This window comes from Hypanus sabinus, chromosome 22, assembly GCF_030144855.1.
Source record: "Hypanus sabinus isolate sHypSab1 chromosome 22, sHypSab1.hap1, whole genome shotgun sequence".
Classification (NCBI taxonomy): Eukaryota; Metazoa; Chordata; class Chondrichthyes; order Myliobatiformes; family Dasyatidae; genus Hypanus; species Hypanus sabinus.
Window position 1 is genome coordinate 38,592,653 of NC_082727.1, and position 25,379 is coordinate 38,618,031.

At 39.6% G+C, this 25,379-nt stretch overlaps 1 protein-coding gene across 21 annotated transcripts in view; it reads right to left on the reverse strand.

Annotated features, from left to right (window-relative positions):
* Positions 1-25,379, reverse strand: part of ppp1r3cb (protein phosphatase 1, regulatory subunit 3Cb) — a 273,775-nt gene that overhangs the window by 133,070 nt on the left and 115,326 nt on the right. For 7 of the 21 annotated variants that reach the window (XM_059947553.1, XM_059947552.1, XM_059947550.1 and 4 more), the window contains one exon: positions 203-412. The exons of the other annotated variants lie outside the window; for them this stretch is intronic. In XM_059947553.1, the coding sequence (XP_059803536.1) occupies positions 203-412 (210 nt within the window). The remainder of the gene's footprint in view (positions 1-202; positions 413-25,379) is intronic. 21 annotated transcript variants of the gene reach the window in all.

A 25,379-nucleotide genomic window follows, 5' to 3' on the forward strand; every position in this document is an offset into this window, starting at 1 on the left:
GTGGGAAGTGAAGCCCAATCTCCCAAAGCACTGCACTTACCACTATGTGACCATCCCATCGTGGAATAGGAAACTGATGAATGTGGTGACCTTTGTAACTACCTTGCAAGCCTCTGCCAATGTATTACATGAGTTTGAGTGGTGGATAGTGAGAGTGCAGGTAGGAAAATCATTCACAAATTGCCCTTGGTGAACTAGATACCTGCTGAGAACACTTCACGCCATCTTGCCCTTGGTGAACTAGATGCCTGCTGAGAACACTTCACGCCATCTTCCAGCAGGTTTTCTCCCGTTCTCAGTGTCCAAAGAGAAAAGGGCAGTAAAATGCCCATGGTCAGCACCAGTGAGGTCTGCTGCAGTGGATTCAGATGAGATCTTTGATGAGCTGTCCTAAATTTGAAAACTGATGAGTCTGCGCAATGAAATTGAACAGCTTAAATTATTCATCAGAACATTAACAGGGAGAAACCAGACAAGCGAGGAAGGAGCCAAATCTGAAGCAAATATTATTTAATGGGAGCAAATGGGTGTGACTTAGCAAAATGTAAAGTTTGCTGCAGAAGTGGGCTCTGGTTATCCAGCTAACTAGAAAAACGTATTTCGGAACAATGTGCCTACTCATTCTTCAAATGAAATAGGAAGGTCAACAGAGTAATTTGTTAGGGCGGCTCATCATAAGAAGTTGATTTTTGACTTGCAAAATAATGTCATTGTTTTGTTCTGAAGCCACTAGAATGTAAATTCAAACCAATAGCTGATACTTAACTTTAGCTCAACTCAGTTGCACAGTTGCAAAACATTAATTTGGAGTAAAGACTGTAATATAGGATCTTGTGCAGCCTGAAGATGACCAATTAAAATCAGTCCAATTCTGCAGTGATATCTATCTCTCATATATAAAGCATGTCTGTTATCATTATTCTGTACTTAGTTGTGCAATCAGCTGTGATTGATAACATAACAAAGGTACGCTTAATTTGGAAAACTTATGGCAAGTTTGAAACTAACATACTGATATTTAGTTATCTGATGTAAGTGTGAGAAATCTCTGACAACGAGAGGCCAAATGGGTCATTTTATTAAACTTATTCACTCTTCGTAGGATATTGGAGTTTCCAGCCCAAAATGGAAATGCATTGTGCTCCTCGGATTGTAATTGACAATTGAAGAGCTATCTTGGAACTGGATCTCAGGATTATAGGATGGTTACAACATGGAAGAAAACTATTCTGCCCATTGAATCCACACAAACTCTACATAGAGAGAAATCCAATCCATTTTATTTCTTCACCTTTCCCCATAGCCCTGCAAATTCATTCTGCCCAGTTATTGATCCAGTGTCCCCTTCGAACACTACAGTGGACTCTTCTTCTACTATCTCTGACCACTTACTCTGCAAAGGAATAACTCCTCATACCACTTCTGATCCTTTTGCCAATCACCTTCATTTTATGCTTCCTAGTTCTTGACCTTCAGACAATGGCAGCAGATGCTTTCTACGTTTTCTATATATACCCTTTGTGATATTGAAGTACTTCCCCTCACACTTTTTTTCTGTTCTAATAAGAACACCCAAGCTTCTCCACTCTACATACAATCTTAAAATTACTCATCTGTAGATTCATGGAACATAGAACAGGCTCTTCGGACCACAATATTGTGCTGAATCAAATAACTGACCAAACTAAGCCCTTATGCCTATACAATATCCATATTCTGCAATTTTCCTCCCATTCATTTGTCTATCTAAACATTTATTCCTCCACCACCACCCCAGGCAGCACATTCCAGGAACTCACCACCCTCTGTGTAAAAAAACTTGCCCCTCACATCTCCTTTTAACTTACCCCCTCTCACCTTAAGTGCATACCTTCTGGTAGCAGACATTTTGACCTTGACAAAATGATATTGTCTGTCTACTCTGTCCATGCCTCTCAATCCTATAAACATCTATCAGATCTCTCCTCAGTCTCCACCGCTGCAGGAAAAACAACTTCAATCTTGTCCAATCTCTCGTTATAGCGATTCATTTGGTAAATTTCTTCTGCACCCTCTCTAAGGCCTTTATGCCTCTTCAGTAGTGGTTGAAGCAGTCTTTTATATAGGTTTATGATAACTTCCCTGCTCATATATATTTTGCCTTTATATAAAGGCAAGAACCCCGCATGGTTTGCTAACCACTTTCATTATCAGCTGGCTACTTTCAACAATCTCTGCACTTAAATCCTTGTGCATCTCTGTACCTTTACCCCATTTTAGAATCATTTCAAGTTTACATTGTACTTTCTGATTTCTCCTATCAAAGCATAACACTAGGAATATCTAGCATCAGTCAGTATTAATATTCTTTGGTCTAACTTCCAAGAGGTCCTTCAAGCAGCAATTGACAAGCGTGTCCCCTCTAAAACGAGCTCTACCACGTCCAGCTTACCATGGGTAAACCAGTCCACCCGGAAAACAAGGACTCTATAATAAAGCTAGGGAATCCGGTCATAGTGAAGACTGGCAGAAGTTCAAATCCTTGCACTGACTTACTGATAGAAACATCAGGAAAGCTCACCATCAGTATGTTAATGAGGTAATAGGTGAGAGCTTAAAGAGTGACAACACCAAACCCTTCAAGGCAAGAAGTTTTTGGAATTTCTTCTCTCTCATCCGGGGGCCACGTTGTATCTCTTGCTGCAAAGCACAAGCACTTAACCAGCAGTTTTGCTCTTTGTTTACAAGGGAAAACTTGAATGAACTTCCCACTTTAGACCCCAGCAATATCCCAGACTTGCCAGATCTCATTATAACTCTAACAGGGGTTGAGAAGCTTCTTGAGGAATTACAAGCCTAAGAAAGCACCAGGACCTGATCAAACATCAGCCATGATTCTGAAGAGTTGAGCTTCTAGTCTAACTCCCATTTTACAGAAGTCTATTGATACTGGGACATTACTGGATGATTGGTTGAAAGCGAATGTCATCCCAATTTATAAGAAGAGAAATTACAGACCGATTTCACTCACTTCCATCCCTTGTAAAATTCTTGAGCATATTACTCACCATCACATTATGGACACAATCTTCTTACTCACCACCAACATGGATTCTGACAGGCAGATCTTGTGACACGCAACTTGCAGGGCTGATCAACGACTTAGCAAAGACCCTTGACAACAGAAGCCAAGCAGATTTGATCATACTCAACTTCCGCAAGGCATTTGACACTGTCCCCCACCAGAGATTGCTATGTAAGCTCAAACATGTGGGCATTAACAACAGCCTTCTACATTAGTTAAACACGTTCCTTACCAACAGACAGTAACGTGTGCTTCTCGAGGGGCAGAGTCCCCTGAATCTCCAGTAACATCCCAAGTGCCCCAGGGGACCGTGTTGGGACCCTTACTTTTTCTCATTTACATCAACAACTTGCCAAATATAGTCAAGTCCAAGGTCAGACTCTTTGCAGATGACTGTATAATCTACCATGAGATAAAAGATGACCAAGACGCTCAGCTGCTGCAAAATGACATTGATTCATTATGTCAATGGGAGTCTCAATGGCAAATGTCCTTCAACTCACCTAAATGTTATGCTATGCATGTCAATCACAAAGTTAAACCATCAACACGACATATAACATGAAAGATCCTTGAACCAGTCACCCACCACCCACCACCTATATCTTGGTGTTGAAATTAGCAAGGATCTTAACTGGGCATGCCACATCAATCAGATGACAGCCAAAGCAAACAAAATGCTGGGTATCCTGAGAAGAAACCTCCAGTCGTAGTCAAGGTCATGGCATTCAATACATTCGTCTGTCCAAAGCTTGAGTAATGTGCGGCTATATGGGATCCCCATCAAGCTAACAATAAGTCCATCGAAAAAATCCAACGCCATGCTGCTTGCTTTGTGCTGAAGGATTACAGCAGGAAATCCAGTGTCACCAACATGCTCCCTAACCATCAATGGGAACCACTTGAAAACCAATGTACTAAACTACGGTTAATCTCCATTTTCAAAGAAGTTCACAACATCTCTCCATCAAACATCCAAATTCGTCACAGGGTCAGTTCAACTCAACAGCAAACTGAACATTACATATTGGAAACCCCTACATTCAACAAGATTTGCTACCAGTACTCCCTCTACCCAAGATCAACAAGAGAGTGGAATCTTCTGCCGCCAGACCTCCGCACTATTTCTGACATTAATATTTTTAAAGATAGACTCAATCAAATCAACTTAGGGGATCTATTCAAAAAAGCTCACTTTACAATTTAACTTTCACGCCGTTCACACCGACTGCGCGTTGTAACAGCCATCTGGCAGTGCTTGCGTAGTACCAAGCAGAAGCAGAAGGACTTTACAAACTTCTGGAACTAAATTTTATTGGCCACCTCCTTGCCCATTTCACCAGCCCAACTATACCTCTCTAAAATTGGTTACAACTATCTTCACATTTTACTTCACCTCTCAGTTTTGTGTATTCAACAGGTTTGAAAATTGTGTCTTGTACACTCAAGCAAAAATCATTACTAATCCGTGAAGGAAAGCGAAGTACTAGTGGCAACCCGGGAGAAGTTCACTTCACTCTTCCCCACTCATTCACTCCTGTTTTTGTTTTCTCTCCTTTAGTCAATTTTCTACAACCTTCATGTTTCCTTGAGTGTCAAACTTGATCACAAGCCAATGGTGTGACACTTCATCAAATATCATTTAGATGTCCACATTTATCACCCCAAAATCATCTTCCCCCATCCCTGTTAACATTTTCAACTAATTTCTTTATCACTTTAACTCTGAGCTTTCTTTGTACTTCATACTTGTGTTATCAACCTACCACCTATCAAGTGCTTTTATTTTCTGTTCTACCTTACTCCATCTTTTTGGTCATTTGTGCAATTCTAGCTTTAATTTCCCTATCCTTCTCCTTACATAGAAACACCTCCATTTCAAAGGCCATCTGTTGTTCAGATAGTAAATTAGTGTAGGATTATGGTCCGACATTTCTGAGGACTCTGTAACTTTTATAGAAAGAACAAACCTGATTAACCAAATGACCTTCAATGGAGTAACAAAAATTATAACATTCTTACACAGGACTACACAGGAAAATGAAATCAGTGCATTTATTCCATTGTAGATGAGCAAGGATATCAATTGATGTTAGGGTCAGGCTCATCATTGATAATATTAATGATGATCAGGTTTTCTTACATTTAAGAAGCTTTATCCAGCATAACTCACCACCTTCAAAATTTCCAAAAAAAAAGAGGAGAAAACTAAAAATTAAAATGCTTTATTTCCCACTTGCAATCTTCGTGGAGCATACAAACGAGATTTTCAGCTTGTTAACTGACAAGATTAAACTTTGGAGCACTGAGATAAGTAGATTGCAGATAATGTGCAAAATATTTTGTAATGAAGACATTAAAAATCTTTTAAACTAATATGTTTTTCAACATTGTCAGAAACGGAAACAGAATCAGGTTCATTGTCACCAGCATGCATCATGAAGTTTGTTAATTTTACAGCAGTACAATGCAATTCATGACAATATAGAAAGAAAAAATACATAAGTAAATCAATTACAGTAAGTATATATATATACATATATATACACACACATACATATACTTACCCTAACCCGTATTGGACCGCAAAGCACTCCAGCGTGTGGTGAAAACTGCCCAGTGGATTATCAGCACCCAATTGCCCACCATTGAGTACATCTACCACAAACGCTGCCCGGGCAGGGTGAAAAGCATTATCAAGGATGCATCTCACCCTAACCATGGACTTTTTACACTCCTTCCATCCGGTAGGTGCTACAGGAGCCTCCGCTTCTGCACCAGCAGGCTCAGGAAGAGCTTCTTCCCTGAGGCTGTGACCCTGCTGAGCCTCACATCACAGCGCTAAGCAGTATTGCCCCCATATTGTACTGTCTCAGAACTTTTATATCTGTATGCTGTAGCACTTACTTTTTATTCACAGCTATTTTGTAAATAACACTGTTCTTTGCATTTCTGGTTAGATGCTAACTGCATTTCATTGGCTTTGTATCTGTACTCGGCACAATGACAATAAAGTTGAATTAATCTAATCTAAATCTAATATACATTGAATAGATTAAAAATAGTTTAAAAACTGAAATAGTGGATTTTTTAAACAACGGGGTAGTGTTCATAATTTCAATGTCCATTCAGGAACCATATGGCAGAGGTAAAGAAGCTGTTCCTGAGTGTGTTTTGTAATTCCACACTATTTGCACCAATTAGAGCAGGAGAGGGTAATGCAGTGACAGCAGGCCTGAGCAGGGATCTTGGCAGGATGAAAGCCTGGGCAGACAACTGGAATGTCACCTTTGATCCTACTCAGTGCAAGGCGACAGTGATGTCTAGGAAGAGGAATCCATCTACCCCGGCCTGTATTTTGGAACTGCAAACTGGATTTAAAGAAGGAGCTAGTAATCCTCGGTGTTAATATTGACAGCAGGTTGGTGTGGGATAAACACCTTCCACTATTTCAAACAAGGCTGGACAAAGGCTTGGAGCTCTGCGGAAAGTAGTGTCGAAACTAGACAAAGAGGGCAGAGCCACGGTTTACAAAGCACAGGTAGGAGGTGTCATGGAGTATGCCTGCTTATCATGGGTGAATGCCTCACAGAGTGTCCTCAGCCAGCTTGATTCCACTCAGAGAAAGGCTCTCAGGATTATAGGTGTCGATGAAGCCTCAGCTCGTGAGAAGCTAGCCATCAGTAGCTTACACCACAGACGACAGGTTGCTGCAGCTACTGTGCTGTACAAAATGCACACCAGCCACAGCTGCAGATCTTTGCGCCATGCTGCCTTCATCTTATCAGAGACGGCGCAACACACGATCAAGTTTATCCATGCCTGCTCATGCTGTTTCTATGCCTGATGTGAGAACCCACACACTGGGTAGGAGCTTCCTCCACTGTGCTATCAGAATTTGGAACAGCCTTCCAGATGCTGTGGTTGGAAACGTCTGCGACGATGCTTCAGGAGTCGAGTGCACAAACACCTATCATCTCGGGGAGGGAAGTCACATGCTTCTTCATAAGCTATCATGAAGGGGACCAGGATGGCAATGCTTGGTTGTTGGCCGGCAGGGTTAATATCTGACTTTCAAGAGCACTTGTGAGTTATGTTCCTCCTGGACTTAGTCCTTAAACTGCTGGAGAACAGTGCAGAAGATCAGGTGCTGTTTTCTCCCGGTAGGGATTAGTTCCAAGTGCGCCTGTCACATTTTATCACGCTGTAACCTTATCCTTCAATCTCTGTGAATTATGGAGGACAGCGTGTGTATAAATGTCTCTCTCCAGCAGACTTCATCATGACTCCAGTATTTCTACTATTTTATAATGTTTCTTAATTGTACACATGATTTTTTCAATGTTCTATCGCTAAGCAGCAGTGAACCATCTGACTGGCCTATCAGAGTTCTCTTTGGGAACTGGTTGACCAGATCAGCATTTCCGATCTGGCTATTGTTCACTATTGCACTTAATAAACAAAACTAAACATTGTGAAAGTGACATGAGCTGCATGGTGTTGGCTGCTGAAACTGTAATTAGCTTTGACAATTTAAAAGCTATTCTGAAATGGAAAAGTTTGTGGTCATTTGATTTAATCACAATACAAGATGTCTGTTAATGTTATATCTCTCTTGAGCTCAAAGTACTCTCCACTTTATAGTTTGCTTAATTGAACTCTAATTCAATATTTTCTAATAAAAACTAGCTGTGTTCTCCAATGTCAAAACTATTTCATAGTTCTTTAGGAGACCCTGACCATTGTACTGTTTTATTTATACCAGGTCCCAAGAACCAGCACTAAAATTAACTGTTCAATATACAAAGAACACACATTTTGGAAACAAAGCCAAGATGACCTTGAAGTGCCAGATCTTCCCAACTGATTGTATTGTTTATTATTGAGGACACAGTTCATTTAGTGTTAACTAGTTCCACGTGTATATATATCAGAGCCCACTGTATTATAATTGGCAAAGGAGAGAAATGTCACATAGCCTTTATTAACTCCCTTGGCTTTTTAACTTCAATCATCAGAATGTCATTGATCAAAAATGCTTCATGAGATTAGCTCTGGAAACATTTTAAACCATCACCTGCTCTTCCTTGCATGAGCTGTAGCACAATCATACAACAGAATGAACAGGATGAATCATAATAGAAGTGGATTGGGGCTGGATCCCATGGTTATAGTCATTGAGTTATGCAGGCCCTTTGGCCCAACTCAGATATGCTGACCACAATACTACACTGATCAGATTTTGCATGAACTTCTTTCCTGTGTGAGTAGCTATTCAAATGCATTTTAAAGTTGCATTGGGGTTAGGGTGTCTGTCTTCACTGAATTCTCTGGCAGCTCATTCTATATAGCAGCCACTGTGTGAAAAACCTGCCCTAATTAAAACTAAAAGCATTGGAAGCAGGAAGCCAGTGCACTTTAACTGCACACACCTCCAATGTTAGCAGACATAATGGCAGGCAGTGGATAATTCTTTAATACACAATGCAAAGGTGCATGGGCACACAATGTATTCTGGGTGAGGAACTTATAAACCCATCGACTAAAGATTACTTGGAAGCTTTTTAACATTGCTACTAACTGAACTGCTTGAGTCTTGAAGGGCTTGGTTTGGGTCTGTGGAACTGGCATTCAAACCAAACTGAGGGATAGTTTTACTAGACCACATGCTCACCACATTATATGCGAAGGATTCATTGGTAGGAGTGACCACCACACAATCCTCATAGAAATAAAATCCTCACCAAGGATATCGTCTATCATGTACAACTCTAAAATTGTGCAGATTGCAACAGAACAGATGAGGAAGCTCAAAGATGTGCAACCACAAGGACATCACCAGAAGCAAATATGTACACCATTAAAATGGGTAACCTCATGGCTCAGAATATCGCTCATTCACCCATTATTATCGAGCTCAGGCATCATCCGGGGGGAGGTGGGGGTACATGCCAACAGAAGATCCCAGTGTATTGAAAATTAAACACAAAGTACACTGCAGATGTTGTGGTCAAATCAACATGTACAGAAGCTGGATGAACTCAGCAGGTTGGGCAGCATCCGTTGAAATGAGCAATCAATGGATGCTGCCCAACCTGCTGAGTTCATCCAGCTTCTGTACGTGTTGTATTGAAAATTAAGTTGCTTACGTGGTGAAGGTGCACACAGGATTACATGTGTGTAACAGAGATAGGTCATCTCACAGCTAGCGAGTCAAATCAAATCTTTGCAATCTCATCACTTCTAGTTGTGAAAGGTGAAGGACAATTGAACAGCTGTAGCAAGAGGACCCAAGAATATCTTTAAGCTTATTTTTGGGAGAGCATGTGAGAGCTAAAGACAAGGCTAACACATTCACAATTATGTTCAGTTGCAAGTGCTGAGAGAAAAATCCATCTTGGCTTCCTTCTGAAATCTTAAGACCATAAGAGATAAGAGCAGAATTAGGCCACTCAGCCTATTGAATCTGTCCTGCCAATTGATCATGGCTGATATATTTTCCCTCTCAACTCTATACTCCTGCCATCTCCATAAAACCTTTGAAATCCTTACCAATCAAGAACCTAGCAACCTCTGCTTTAAAAATATCTGATTATGTGGCCTTTACAGCCATCTGTGGCAATGAATTCCACAGATTCACCATCTCTGGCTAAAGGAATTCCTCCTCATCCCTGTTCTAAAGGAAAATCCTTTCATTTTGAACTGTGCACTTTGATCCTAGACTCTACCACTACTGGAAAGATCCATTCCACATCCTACCTAGGTCTTTCAATATTTGGTTGGATTCAATGGGATCCACACTCATTTATCTAAATTCCAGATAGTATAGGCCCAAAGCCATCAAAAATTTGTCACACATCGACTCGTTCATTCCTGGGATCATTATTGCAAACCTCCTCTGGACAATTTCCAATGGCATCACATTCTTTCTTCAATATTGATCCAAAAACTGCTCACAATACTGCAAATATTGCAAATATGGCCTGACCAAAGCCTTACAGAGCCTCAGCATTACTTGCTTTTATATTCTAATCCACTTGAAATGAATGCCAACATTGCATTCTCCTTCCTTATTACTAGTTGAACCTGCAATTTAATCTAGAGGATTCTGCTCTAGGACTTTTTACCTCTTGTTTTGGAATTTGATACCCATTTAGAAAATTGACTATGCTTTTATTCCTTATATCAAAGGGCATGACCATACAGTATATTCCATCTGCCACTTCATTGGCCATTCTTTTAACCTATCCAAGCTCTCCTGCAGACTCCCTGCTTCCTCAGTACTACCTATCTTCGTATCATCTGCAAACCTGGCCACAAAGCCATCATTTCAAGCCATCAGAATCATTGTAGTGCTGTATCTGCTACTTCTCATGTTGCATCATTAACATCTGATGTGAACACAGAGCCCTGGCTGAACACTGCTAGTCCCAGGCATCATGGGAACCAGTCATCATCGATTGTGATTCAAGCCACATGATATCAAAAAGCAGCTTCGAGCAAATGGATATATCAAAGTCTATGGGATCATAGAAGATCCTCTGTAGTTGTGAATATCTGTCCTCCAGAATTAATTATGCATTTAAACAAGCTGCTCCAGTACAAATTCAACACTGACATCAACCTAACAATGTGGAAAATTGCCCAGATATGCCTTGTTCACAAAAAGAGGGCGAACTCCAATCTGACTCAGTCTGATTGGCTGACAACCACGCAGTCTGTCTGCTCTCAATCGTTAGCAAAGAGGCAGAAGATGCTGTTGACAAGCAGTACTTACTCATCAATAATTGGCTCAGAGATACCCAGTTTGTGTTTTTCCAAAAACATTAGCTCCAGACTTCATCACAGCCTTGGTCTAAACTTGGATAAAGACCTGACTTTCAGAGATGAGGTGAGAATGACTACTATTCATATCAAAGCAGCAACAAGTAGCCATAGTAAAACCGAATCAAAGAGAAAACTTTCCAGTGACTGGAATCATACAGTGCAATAATGAAATTGGTTGTAATTATGGAGATCAAATATCCCAGTCCCAGAACATCACTGTAGGTGTCCCTCAGACGAACTGTCCAAGGTCCAACTAAATTCTGTAATAACCTCTTCCCATTATAAGGTCAGATATTTACTGATAAAACATACAAGGTGGGAACAGGTTTGTGTAATTCAGCCCTTTAAGTCTGATCTGCCATTCAATAGGATTATCACTGATCCAACATGTCTACAGTCCACTTGCTCACCATTTCCCCAGAACAATCGATTCCCTCACAGTTTGCCATCACCTATATTCTATATTGTTGTCCACATGAAATGAATGCTAACATTCATCTACCTATCTCAGGGATTCGGTCTCTATGGCAAAGAATCCCCACCTCCACCCCTCTCTCTTTGGCAAGATCACAACCATCTGAGAGAAGACAGTTTTCTTCATCTCTGTCTTATTGTGAACCTTCTGGTTCTGGACTCACAATTGGCAGAAAACGTTATCTCAGCATTTTGATAATGTTATCTTTCATTCTTTAAAAAATCCGATCAGGAAATCTAATCTGTTAAACCTTTCTATAACATGGCAACTATAAGAAGTAAACTCCCAAATCAGACAAGAGCAAAGCATCATCTACTGGCTTCCAAGTATAAATGCTCCATGTCTACAAGGTAGAACTATAGTAACTTCTCTGAAATTTTCGTATATACATAATGGAATGATACATATTTACGTATATAGAATAGTGTAATTATATATTAAAAAGAGAGAAGTTATTACACTCCTGACGATATTTCAAAAATGCAAAATCATAGAGGAAAGTGAGAAGAAAAAGCAGCACTTATTTCTTTGAGCTGGAAGCTTATAAGCATCTTCTGGTCACCAAACAACTTGCATTTAATTCAATTGCTCAGTCAGTTGCTTAAGGAAAAGACACAATCAGAAAATGGCCAATAACTTTCTACAAGTTTCCTACATAAAACTATCCATCCTTATAAAGCAAACTTAAATATGAACTTTATTTTCTGGTGGGATGTGAAAGTTACCAGTGTGACTTTTACATTCTACAAGCAAAGCTGCTAAATATAGATACCAAATATTTCTACCAGATCTCAGTTCACTCAACCACCATGCCTTCCACTTCTCCCAATCACATTCTCCAGTCATTCTTCCTTCCATGTTTTCCCACCCACCACATTCTTCTGTCAACCCTTCCTCCTCCTAATGCCAGCCATCCCCTCCCACAACCTTCTCCCAGTCATAATGCATAATATTCGAGCAGGACAAGCTTCCACGACAACTTGTAAATGCTTTAAAAAATAGCAAACATTTTAATGATAAGTATATTTTAGAATCAGAGCCAGAATCAGGTTTAATATTGCTGACATATTTTGTGAAATTTGTTTTGTGGCAGCAGAACAGTGCAATACATAATTTTTAAAACCATAAATTGCAATTAAATTACAAAAGGAAATATAAATATATAAATAATGTTTGTTTATGATATTCATATTTTAAACATAATTTTATACACCACTATAAAATCACCTCTCAGTCTCCTACACTCTAAGGAATAAAATCCTATCCTGTCAAATCTCACCCTATAACTCTGAAATTCACAATCAATTCCTTGGTCTTACTGACTGACATTGAGTGCAAGATTTTTGTTATAGGTATTCATTTATCCAAAATCAATCAGCTTTAAAATAGATTTAGTCAAAGTTTCAGTGTGAGGTAATGGGCATTCTGATCGCAGGCTGTCAAAGCAGAAATACAGTATGAAAATGTATAGCTCATAATGCTGAGCATAGTTGGTGCTGGTGTATAGGAACATTGAGCTGACCTCCAGAAATCTGAGGTCCAGTGTAGTTGAGCTTGGTGTAAACTTGAGCCTTTTGTGAGAGCTGGTTCAAGAAAATGGCAGCAAAGAATTTGCAGCAACTGAGAGAGCATTCAGATGGATGATCATTCTTAGTGAACTGCCAGCCCATTTTTCTTGTCTACATGCTGATAGCTACATAAACATCAGCAGTATTCATTGTGTTCATCTCTAACCTTGCTTTTCCCTGTTAATGCTCCTTACAGAATCTCACTGGGACTACTGAACTTTACATTTTTATGCAGTCATGGAGTCGTAGAGTTATACAACATGGGAGAAGATCCTTCAGCCTATCTGGCCCATGCTGAGCAGGATGTCCCATCCAAGCTAGTCCCGTTTGCTAGTGTTTGTCATGACGTGCACTGACAATATCAGAAACCAAGTGCAGAAGAAAATCAGACTCCGATGTAGAGACAGTGACAAGAATTTATTCATAATAATTCCAAAAGAACGCTGATGGCTCACCGAGCAACACAGCGAGAGAAAACATTCTCAAAACTAGGACCACCTGATTAGCGCTAATCAGGCATCCATGTAAATAATACAAGCAACAGGGAATACCTAAGCCTATCAAAATAAACTTAACAAACCTCAGCACAAAGTACCAGAAGACTGCATCATAAAGAGCCAGTCACACAGGAAAAACACAATGACTCTCGTTAAACAATCAAGCAATTGAGGTGCTCTAAAAACCTCGGAACCTAATGCTCTGTGGTGCTCTGCGTAGGCCTGAAGAGCTCATCACAGTTGCCCCTTCCCTATGGCTGGTACCTGACGGCCCCAGGAGATCTGAAAACTCCAGATCCAGGAATGACTCAAGAGGGAGGCATGGGGAACCTTAAGAGGGAGTCCTGTGAAACCTTGAAAGGGACCTCAAGAGGCTGGGAGAACTGGGGATCTTGAGACGCAGAGAAACTTGGGAACGTCGAGAGAGATTTGGAAACCTTGAGAGACAGAGAAAGCAGAGGACCTTGAGAAACTGAAATACTGGGAAACTTAAAGTGGGGCCAAAAAACCTCAAGCGGGGCCTGGGCACCTTAAGGGAAATCTCAAGCAGGGCCTGGGAACCCCAAGAGACTGAAGTGGGAGTCCTTGAGTCAGTGGGAACGTCGAGAAGAATTGGGAGAGTTGAAAAAACTTGCCGCCCTTGAGAACCTTGAACGCCTAGGCTGGGACACTTAGACCCGGAAAATACCTTGAAACCCAGAAACTTGAGTCCCTGAAAACATGAAACTCATAACCTACGGAAGGATCCTGGAAGAATCTTGCTCACAGTTTTTCAGTCTTCACTATTTCCCGGAGGAAATTAGGATACAGAAGGCTATACTCTCAATTTTACAGATTGAGACAGCATAGTCAGGCTCTTATCACTGAGCCAGCTGCCTCTCTGTAGATCTGGTTAATTTTTTACATGAAAGTGATGGGTTGCCTGAACCTGAGGGGACCAATATTTTTATGGGCAGGTTTGTTAGAAGGGAAGGTTTAAACTAACTTGGCAGCAGGGGTGGGGTGGGGGGGGGTGGGGGGAACCGGCGTGAAGGGACTCAGGATGGTAAAAAAGTAAAGATAGTGTGCAATCAGACCGTCAGAACGAGCAAGCAGGTGATGGGACATAGTTGCAGCCAACAGGCTGAGTATCAAATCATTAAGGATGCAGAGTCAGAAAACACAGCAAATCAAATTCGGTACTCAGGGTGTTGTATCTCAATGCACGTAGTATAAGAGATAAGGTGGATGATCTTGTTGCAATATTACAGATTGCCAGGTATGGTGTTGTGGCCATCACTGAATCATAACTGAAGGATGGTTGTAGTTGGGAGCTGAATGTCCAAGGTTATCGGAGGGATAGGAAGGTAGGCAGAGGGGGTAATGTGGTAAAGAATAGCATCAAATCAGTAGAAGGATGTGACACAGGATCAGAAGATGTTGAATCCTTGTGGGTTAAGTTAAGAAACTGCAAGGGTAAAAGGACGTTGTTGGCAGTTATATACAGGCCTCCCAACAGTGGCTGGGAGGTGGACCACAGGTTACAACAGGAAATAGAAAAGGCGAGTCAAAAGGGTAATGTCATGCTACTCATGGGAGATTTTATCATGCACGTTGATTGGGAAAATCAGGTTAGTAATAGATCTCAAGAGAGTGAGTTCATTGAATGCCGAAGAGATGGCTTTTTCTAGCAGTTTGTAATTGAGCCTACTAGGGGATCAGCTATACTGGATTGGGTGTTATGTAATGAACCGGAGGTGATTAGGGAGCTTAAGGTAAAAGAACCCTTAAGAACCAGTGATTACAAAATGACTGAGTCCAGCTTGAAATTTGATAGGGAGAAAGTAAAGTCTGATGTAGCAGTATTTCAGTGGAGTAAGGGAAATTACAGTGGTATGAGAGAGGAGTTGACCAAGGTAAATTGGAAGGAGCTGCTGGCACGGATGTCAGCAGAGCAGTAATGGTGTGAATTTCTGAGAAAAAAATGAGGAAGGTTCAGGACACATGTATTCCAAAAAATGAAGGTATACACAAATGGTAAAATAATACAACCATGGCTGACAAGGGAAGTCAAAGCCATTGTAAAAGCAAATGAAAGGACATATAAAAAAGCAAAATTAATTGGAAGGTAGAGGATTGGGAAAGTTTTATAAACCGACAGAGAGCAACTAAAAAAAATCATTAGAAGGGAAAAGATTAAATATAAAAGCAAGCTGGCAAACAATATCAAAGTGAATAGTAAAAGTTTTTTCAAGTATGCTAAAAATAAAAGAGAAATGAGAGTGGATATAGGACCGCTAGAAAATGAGGCAGGAGAAATAATAATAGGGGACAAGGAGATGGCAAATGAACTAAATGAGTATTTTGCATCAGCCTTCACTGTGGAGGACACTAGCAATATGCTTGATGTTATAGTGTGTGAAAGGAGAGAAGTGGGTGCAGTTACTATCACAAAAGAGAAGATGCTCAAAAAGCTGAAAGACCTAAAGTTACATAAGTCATCCGAACCAGATGAACTGCATCCAAGGGTTCTGAAAGAAGTAGTGTCAGAGATTGTGATGGCATTAGAAATGATCTTCAGAAATCATTGGACTCTGACATGGTGCTAGAGGACTGGAAAATTGCAAAGGGGCAGGTAGTGTTAAGGAAACAGGTAGGATGCAGAAGGACTTAGACAGATTAGGAGAATGGGCAAGAAAGTGGCAAATGAAATACAATGTTGGAAAATGCATGGTCATACACTTTGATAGTAGAAATAAATGTGCAGACTACTTTCTAAACGGGGAGAAAATCCAGGAATCTGAGATAAAAGGGACTTGAGATTCCTTGTGCAGAACCCCCTGAAGGTTAACTTGCAGGTTGAGTCAATATTGAGGAAGGTAAATGCCATGTTAGCATTCATTTCAAGAGGTCTAGAATACAAGGGCAAGGATGTGATGCTGGTGAGGTCTCACATTAAGTATTGTGAACAGTTTTGAGCCCCTCATTTTAGAAAAGATGTGCTGGTATTGGAGAGGGTCCAGAGGAGGTTCACAAGGATGATTCCAGGAATGAAAGGGTTATCATATGAGGAAAGTTTGATGGCCCTGGGTATATACTCATTGGAATTCAGAAGGATAAAGAGGGATTTCATTGAAACCTTTCGAATGTTGAAAGGCCTTGACAGAATAGATGTGAAAAGGGTATTTCCCATGGTGGGAGAGTCTAGGACAGGAGGGCACAGTCTCAGGATAGAGAGGCGCCCTTTCAAAACAAAGATGCAGAGAAATTTCTTTAGCCAAAGAGGGGTGAATTTGTGGTATTTGTTGCCACGTGTAGCTGTGGAAAGTAGGTCGTTGGGTGTATTTAAGGCAGAGATTGATAGGTTCTTGATTGGACATGGCATCAAAGGTTACAGGGAGAAGGCCAGGAACTGGAGAAATAGAAAGGATTCACCATGATTGAATGGTGGAGCAGACTCGATGGGCCAGATGGCCTAATTCTGCTCCTATGTCTTACTGCCTTATTGTCTTATGGGAAGTTCAATTTTTGTAGTCTTTCATCAAGACTTTCATCCAGAGGTTAAATACAAGACAGTTTATTCTTAATAAAGTTACTTTACCTTGCGTGTTTTCTGACTCCAGCCAGGAATCAGTTTTTGGAACAAGGCTCTTCACAGTTGCAACTCAAGTTACTGTTTCCGGACACACTTGTACACTGGAACATTCGCCACCAAGAGCATCACTCATCAGAACAGACAGATGGGAACTATGTATTGCAAAAGGTTAGTCCATCCCACTGCATTTGTTGGCATGTAAGCTTATTTCAATTATTCCCAAGAGTGTCCTTCAGAACACTGATTTGACATTAACAAAGGCAACCATTACTTGCAAGGGACATCAGGAAAGAGCAACTTCTTCCAAAATTCACATTACTGACTTGAATGCTGATTTGTTGAATCAAACAAACTTTATCAATAAGCTTGTAATCTACAATAACCTTCTTCACTATCAATAACACTGAATAATTTTTTGCCATCCATAAACCCACTGACTGTGGATTCACATCTAAATCATTTATATAAATAACGAATAACAAAGCTCCCAACACTGACCATTGCAGCACATCTCTGGTCACTGGTGTCTATTCAAGAAATGCCCTTCAACAAGCATGGGACCTAAACTTTACTTATTCTGCTTCCCAAATATTAACTGTCAAACATTATATAATAGCATTTGATGAAGCTCCAAGATTGTCTTGCACAACACAAATCTCATCCAATCCACTAGACAATTCTTTAACTGTGGAATACAGCTTGTTCATCTAATTTATCTGTATGTAAGTTGTATTTTTCCAGTTGATTCCAATAAACTACATGATCTTTATCAGTGATGTTTCTGTTTTAAGGTCAAATAGTTAATGGTTTATATTTCAGAGATTTGTTCTATGATTAAGCCCTGGATTGTGATTAACCAAATCAATATAGACCTTGCTTTCAGTGGTAACTGAACAAAAGTCCAACCAACTAAACTATTGTCCTCTCAACTACTTTACTTACTTTTTTACTGAATTGCCTTTACTGTTAAAAACCTAAAGCTGCATATCTTGAAGGTTCAAGAACAACTACTTCCCTACAGACATTCAGTTCTTGACAAACGTGCACAGCCTTAAACACTGCCTCAGCAAAGTCAAATTAAGTCAAGTTTATTGTCATTTAACTATATACACGTATACCACCAAACAAGACAATGTTTCTCCACACCAGGATGTCAAGCACAGTAGTAGACATAACACACAATAACTTAGAAAAGTAAAAATAAAACTAATTTTGCACAAATAAACAAGGTAAAAAGTACATGAATTAAATATTGTCAGGTACAAAACAAATTAACCAGCAACACTTCAAATGGCAGGCAGTTCGGAAACCTAATGGCCTGAGGGAAAAAACTGTTCCCCATCTGGACTATTCTTGTGTTTATGCAACACAATGATCGCTTTGCACTAAAATGGGCTATATTTCTCTTTGTTCCAATTGTGTTCTATATTGTGTAATTTATGTTCGATGAATGCTGTGTCTCTAATCAAAATTCCAGAAGTTGAGGTCCTTTGGCTGGAGCCCCAGATCTGCATATCTCTGCAAGTCAGTTGGGGGTAGTTTGCAAATCCGAGTCCGGGGGAGGCTAGAAGCCAAAGGAAAACAGCCTGTCGTGGGGTTAGAGGACTGTGTATGTATGTGGGTAGGATGGTGCTTGTTCAGCTGTCGTTTTGCTGCTTGTTGTGTTCTGTGTTGATCTATTGACCATTGTAAGTGTGTAATGTTGATGCTGGAATACATGGCGACACACAGGCTGTCCCTGGCACACCCTAGGTTGTGTTGCTTGTTAACACAAATGAGACATTTCACTGTATGCATGATCAATCAGTCTGAATCTTGAATGTTGCTGCGAGCAGGTTTTTCACTGTAGCTACAGTACGTGTACATGTACCTGGGCAATGGGGATAAACTTGACTTTGATTTTGACTGTAATTTGAGTTAATACATCCAACAAAGGCTTAGTGAATGTAACTTTTTATAAATACTCTAAATTTTGCAAAACCTTTGCTAGAGTGTGACTGTAATCTGTAAAGTCATTAGATAAGTGGAGCAAAAGGCTCTGCAGGCTGGAAAAGCAGCAATGAAAGGCAAATTGTGGATTAGACTGGACCACTTAACAATGAAACAATTCATTCTAAACACCATATGAAGGCAATGTGATTTGCTGGCTCTGTTGAAAAGACTTGTTAGACACATAGGAAAGTGAGTGAGTGAAAAAGCTGCTGCTAATATAGCTGGCTCCCATTCATCCACAAACCAGTCAACAAATCCGTATACCTTCTTAGCTTTAACAATCTATCAAACAGTGCTGCATTACAAACTGATATTGTGTAGGATATTTGCAGTATGATGACAGTACAAACTAAGAGACAATGTGGCGATAAAAGCAGATTAATGTGAGCTTTTGATATTAAAGGTCAGTTAGCTTAAACCTCAATATAATTAATTGCTATGTTTAACATTTCATGTGGGCGACTGTGATGATACTAGGAAAATAAGGAGATTAAATCAGGCATAAAACTCCACTGTTGTTGCTTTACCTTTTTTTACTCACACCAAAACAATACAAACTGTACATTCAAAATAGACAGCTACAGTGATAATGATAAATACAAAACAACCCAATTGAGAAATGTCTTCTTAATCTACATATAATATATATTCAGTGTCCACTTTATTAGGTACACAGGTGCACCAATTCATTTAAGGCAAATAGCTAATCAGCCAATCTTGTGGCAGCAACTCAATGTATAATGTATAAATGATAAAAGACATTATCAAAAGGTTCAGTTGTTGTTCAGACCAACCACCAGAATGGGGAAGAAGGTGACCTTGACTGTGGAATGATTGTTGGCGCTAGATGGGGTGGTTTCAGTATTCCAGAAACTGTGGATCTCCTGGGATTTTCACACACAGCAGTCTCTGGAGTTTACAGAGAATGCTGAGATGAACAAAAGACATTCAGTAGGCAGCAGTTCTGTGTTCAAAAACACCTTTGTTAATGTGGAGAATAGCCAGACTGTTTCAAGCTGCAAGAGGAGACGGTAACTCAAATAACCACGTTACAACAGTGGTGTGCAGAAGAGAATTTCCAAACACACAATACTTCGAACATTGCAGTGGATGAGCTACAGCAGCAGAGAACCACAAATCTGCAAGTCGTATTTGTTCCAATAAAAATATTTACTCTCGAAAGCTAGCATTATAACCACCAATGAGAATTGCAAAAAAAAAGCACTAATATTTGTTTCATTAAGAAAGTTAAATAAAAGATTACTATACCCAGGTTGTGACACTTCCACCATGCAGCAATTTCCCTTTAAGTAAACAATAACTAACTCTGCTACCCAACGGATGAAGTCTCCTTGAAAACACACCCGAAATGTGAAATTCAGCCATATACATAAGGCAAAAATACCCCACAGAATCTAGCTTCTGCAATCTCTTATATCCATATACAGAAGCAAGGATGGCCTTGTTTGCAACCAGGGTCAAAAAATACCTGTAAGTCTCTGACTTCATCATCACATAAGTAATTTCAGGATGAATTCGATTTTGTTTTCCTGACAGCAACAGCTAATAGATTAGTCCAAAAGAAGGAATTAAGGGGAAACTGAAACCCTAGCCTTTGCTTTTGGAGCCCTGAAGTGAAGATTTAGAAGTTATGGTCTAGTTGTGTGTAGGCCCTATTGGAAATAATGTATTCAGTTCTGGGCACTGTACTTAACAAAGGCTAAATTTCTATTGGGGAGACTGAGAGTGCCCTGCAAACTAACCTGGATAATATTGTGATTAAAGGAATTAAATAATGAGGAAATGTGAAAGTTAAAAACTGTACATGCTATTCCAGGAATGAATTCATCAACGCCTTTTGTAAGAATTTATATGCACTAATATATAGTCTCCTTATAATATACCTCTCATTTCCTTCTGTACATAAAGCTGTCTATCAGTTTCATCTGTATGTTAACATTTATTAATTTCTCCTCAAAGATATTGTTTTTTCAATTTTCTCACAGAAGAATCAGAATCACCACATGTTGTGAAATTTACTGTTTTTGCAACAGCAGTATAATGCAATACATAATAATAGAAAAGAACTGTAAATTACAGTGTATATATTTAACTGAACTATTTAATATATACGTTGTGCAAAAATAGAAATTAAAAAGTAGTGAGGTAGTGTTCATGGGTTCAATGTCCATTCAGAAATCAGATGGCGAGGGGAACTGTTTTTGAAAAGTTGAGTGTGTGCCTTTAGGCTTCTGTACCTCCTTCCTGATAGTACAATGCCTATAAAAAAGTATTCATCCCCCTTGGAAGTTTTCATGTTTTATAGTTTTACAACACTGAATCTCAGTGGATTTATCTTGACTTCTTGACACTGATCAACAAAAAACGACTCTTGTGTCAAGGAGAAAATAGATCTCTACAATGTGATCTAAATTAATTACAAACACAAAACACAAAATAATTGATTGCTAAGTATTCACCCCCACCCTTTAATATGACATATCAAGTCATCACTGGTGCAGCCAATTGGTTTTAGAATTCATATCATTAGGTAAATACAGATTCGTTTTTGGAGACTTGTGTGCAGTTAAGGTGTTTCAATTGATTGTCGTAAAAATACACCTGTATCTGGAAGGTCCAACTGCTGGTGAGCCAGAATCCTGGCAAATACTACACCATGAAGACAAAAGAACACTCCAAGCAACTCTGCAGAAAGGTTATCGAAAAGCACATGTCACGAGATGGGTGGACACCAAGAGACCTACGACCGCTCTGAAGCAGTTACAAACCTCAGTGGCTGAGATGGGAGAGACTGTGCATTCAACAACTGTTGCTTCACCAGTCACAGCTTTATGGGAGAGTGGCAAAGCGAAAACCACGGTTGAAAAAAAACTCATATGAACTCTTAGTTTGCCAGAAGGCATGTGGGAGACTCTGAGGTCAGCTGGAAGAAGATTCTATGGTCTCATGAATCCAAAATCAAGCATTTTCACCATTATACTAAATACTACATCTGGTGTTACCCAAACACCGCACTTAATCAAAAACAAACCAACCGTACCATGAAGCATGGTGGTGGCTACATCATACTCGGGGATGCTTCACTGCAGCAGGCCCTGGAAGTCTTGTGAAGGTAGAGGGTAAAATGAATGCAGCAAAATACAGGGAAATCCTGGAGGAAAACTTGATGCAGTCTGCAAGAGAACTGTAACTTGGGAGAAGATTTGTTTTCCAGCAAAACAATGACTCCAAATATAAAGCCAAAACTATACAGGAATGGCTCAAAAACAACCAAGTTAATGTCCTAGAGCAGCCAAGTCGAAGTCCAGACCTCAACCCATTTAAGATTTTGTGACTGGACTTGAAAAGGGCTGTTCACGCATGATCTCCATGCAGTCTGACAGAGCCTGAGCAATTTTATAAAGAAAAATAGTGAAAATTTGCAGTGTACAGATGTGCAAAGCTGACAAAGACCTATCTACACAGACTCAAGACTGTAATTCCTGCCAAAGGTGCAGCTACTAAATACTGACTTGAATGGGGTGAATACTTATGTAATCAATTATTTTATGTTTTATATTTGTAATTAATTTAGATCACTTTGTAGAGATCTGTTTTCACTTTGACCCAAAAGAATCTTTCCCTGTTGATGGGTATCAAAAAAAAGGCCAAGTGTTGTAAAACAAAAAAAACATGAAAGCTTCCAGGGGAGGGGGAATACATTTTAAAGGTACTATAGCAATGACAACATGGCATGACACAGGTGATGGGGGTCCTTAATGATGGGCACTGCCTTTTTGAGGAATCACTCCTTGAAGATGTCCTGGATGCTATGGATGCTTGTGCCCATAATGGAGTTGACTAAGTTTACAATTTCCTGTACCTCTGTAGAAATTTGCTAGTTTTTGATAAATACTAAATCTCCTCAAACTCCTAATGAAATATAGCCGTTGTTGTGTCTTCTTGCTGCTTAACTATTTATCCTCTTCTGCAATTACAGTGCAGAAGTAGGCCTTTGGGTGCTTCTTCCTGCACCATATCTTTGCAAGAAAAATTAAATTCATCTGACTCCTCAGCTGCTTTCCCCGCAGCTTTTTGCCTCTCCTTCAATATATCCAATTGCTTTAAAAAGCTATTCCTGGATTCAGTAATCGTTCTGGATCATAATCTTTCTCTGATTGTGATGAAGCTCCCTTGTTGCCTAGCAACACATGATTGAGGAACAGGTTTTCAGATCCACTTTGCAGTCTAGCCACTATTTGTTACAGCAACACAGTTTTCAAGATGACGTATGCAAACTGGTATCCAGACAGAATCATTTATGCTTTGAATATAAAATTATCATGTTTTTGGAATTTACAAAACCATATTATTTATTAATAAATGAGTTAGATGAAAATGATAAGGAACAAAATGAGAAGCACGGAAGGCAGAAAACATTGTCATTTTGTGTATTTTGGAGGAAAAGGCAAAGTTAGATAAGAAGCCACATAAGCTCATGGAAATTCACATCACTGTCCTAAATACAAGCTTAAAAATAAATATTGGCCATAACCAATAACCTTTGTCAAAATCAATCCACAATAGAAATTGTTCATAACTCCACCTTAAAACTCTGTCATTGTTGTACCAAGCTAACCATTGAACTTCCTCTTACAAATATTGATTTAGAACATCAATTGAAAATTTCAGGACAACATCGAACAGGTTTTAGTTGACCAAGAGTATGAAGAATTATAGAAACAAGGCAAGTGTACAGTGTGTTCCAGACATCTGGAAATGCATACTGCAATGTGTAATTAGGAACACACTTTGTAAATGTATCTAACCTCTCATTGTGACTAATCTTTGACCCCAAACTTGTTCCATAAGCTGCTAGTTCAAGATACCAAGACATGCAGAGCTGGTGACCCTAACAAAGGTCCATCCATTCAAAAACTTTGGTAATTTTTTGTTAATCCATTTTTACTCATTTAATATATATTTGAGCAATTCATTGATGCCTCCAAATTATCAGCGACCTTAGAATCAGTATAAAGGTTTTCTAACACTACAAACTAGCAGAAAGCCAATGAAACGCTATAAAAGTATGTTCTATCACACTTGTGTGGCATCCTGTAGGTTACAAAATACCCAAAGCAAGTACAGTGATAAGACATTGGAAACTCCCTGAACATAAAAGTTAAGTGCAATTGTTGAACTGATGTGGACAGTTGTTATGAATCATGAAAATACCCGAAATATCTGATCCTATATGCATTTTTTACAAAGTGTATAATGTGCTAATGAGTGATGCTTTATAATAAGCTCTAATAGCATCCTTCAAAAGGACCACAACCTTGTTGTGCTTTGTAGGGTTGTGTACCTCAATGACCCAGACAGCGACATTGGCTGGGGTCAGGAATTTATGCTTTGACTCTTGGTGGGGTTGCCCATGCCAAGCAGGTCAAAGGATAGAGGACAGACTAAGAATTGGAGTGTTTGGATCAGTGGTGGATTTTATTCCATCCCATTTCCTGGCTTCTCTTAGTTTCGATGTTTTGCATTGTGCACATCAAGTTTACGATAATTTTAACAAGATTTCAAAATGTTATCATTAGATTCTAAACATCCACTACTTTCTCTCAGCGACTCATGATATAACAAATAAACTTGCCGGGTACATGTATTGATTATAACCAATATTTCAAAGACAACTCTGTGATCTTCTCGAAGCACTAGATCACTTTTTACCTTATGATATGATTCAGCAGGAATACAAACAATGTCAAAACTGAGTTTATTCTCACATGCACAAGTACATGGGATTAAAGGAGGATGGGTGGCATTTTAGTTAGGGAAAATACCACGGAAGTGCTTAGCAGGACAGACTGGAGGACTTGTCTAGTGAGCTGCTATGGGTGGAACTGAGAAACAAGAAATATATGACTACGTATTACAGACCACCTGTCAGTCAAGGGATGAAGAGGAACTAATTTGTAGAGAGAGCACAGAATGTTGCAAGAAACGTAAGGTTGCTATTGTGGGTGATTTTAACTTCCTACATATTGGCTGGGACTCCCATGCTGAAAAAGGACTAGGTGCGATAGAGTTTGTCAGGTGTGTTCAGGAAGGCTTCTTTAATCAGTAAGTAGAAGTCCCAATGAGAAAGAGTGCAATACTTGATCTGCTATTAAGGAATGAGGCAGGGCAGGTGACAGAAGTTTGTGTGAGGGAACACTTTGCATCTGGTGATCATAATGCCACCGGTTTCAAAGTAAATATGTAAAAAGATAGGTCTGGTCCATGAGCAGAGATTCTAAATTGGAGAAAGGCCAATTTTGATGGTAACAGAAAGGATCTGGCAAGTGTGGGTTGAGACAGGTTTTTTTCTGACAAAGGT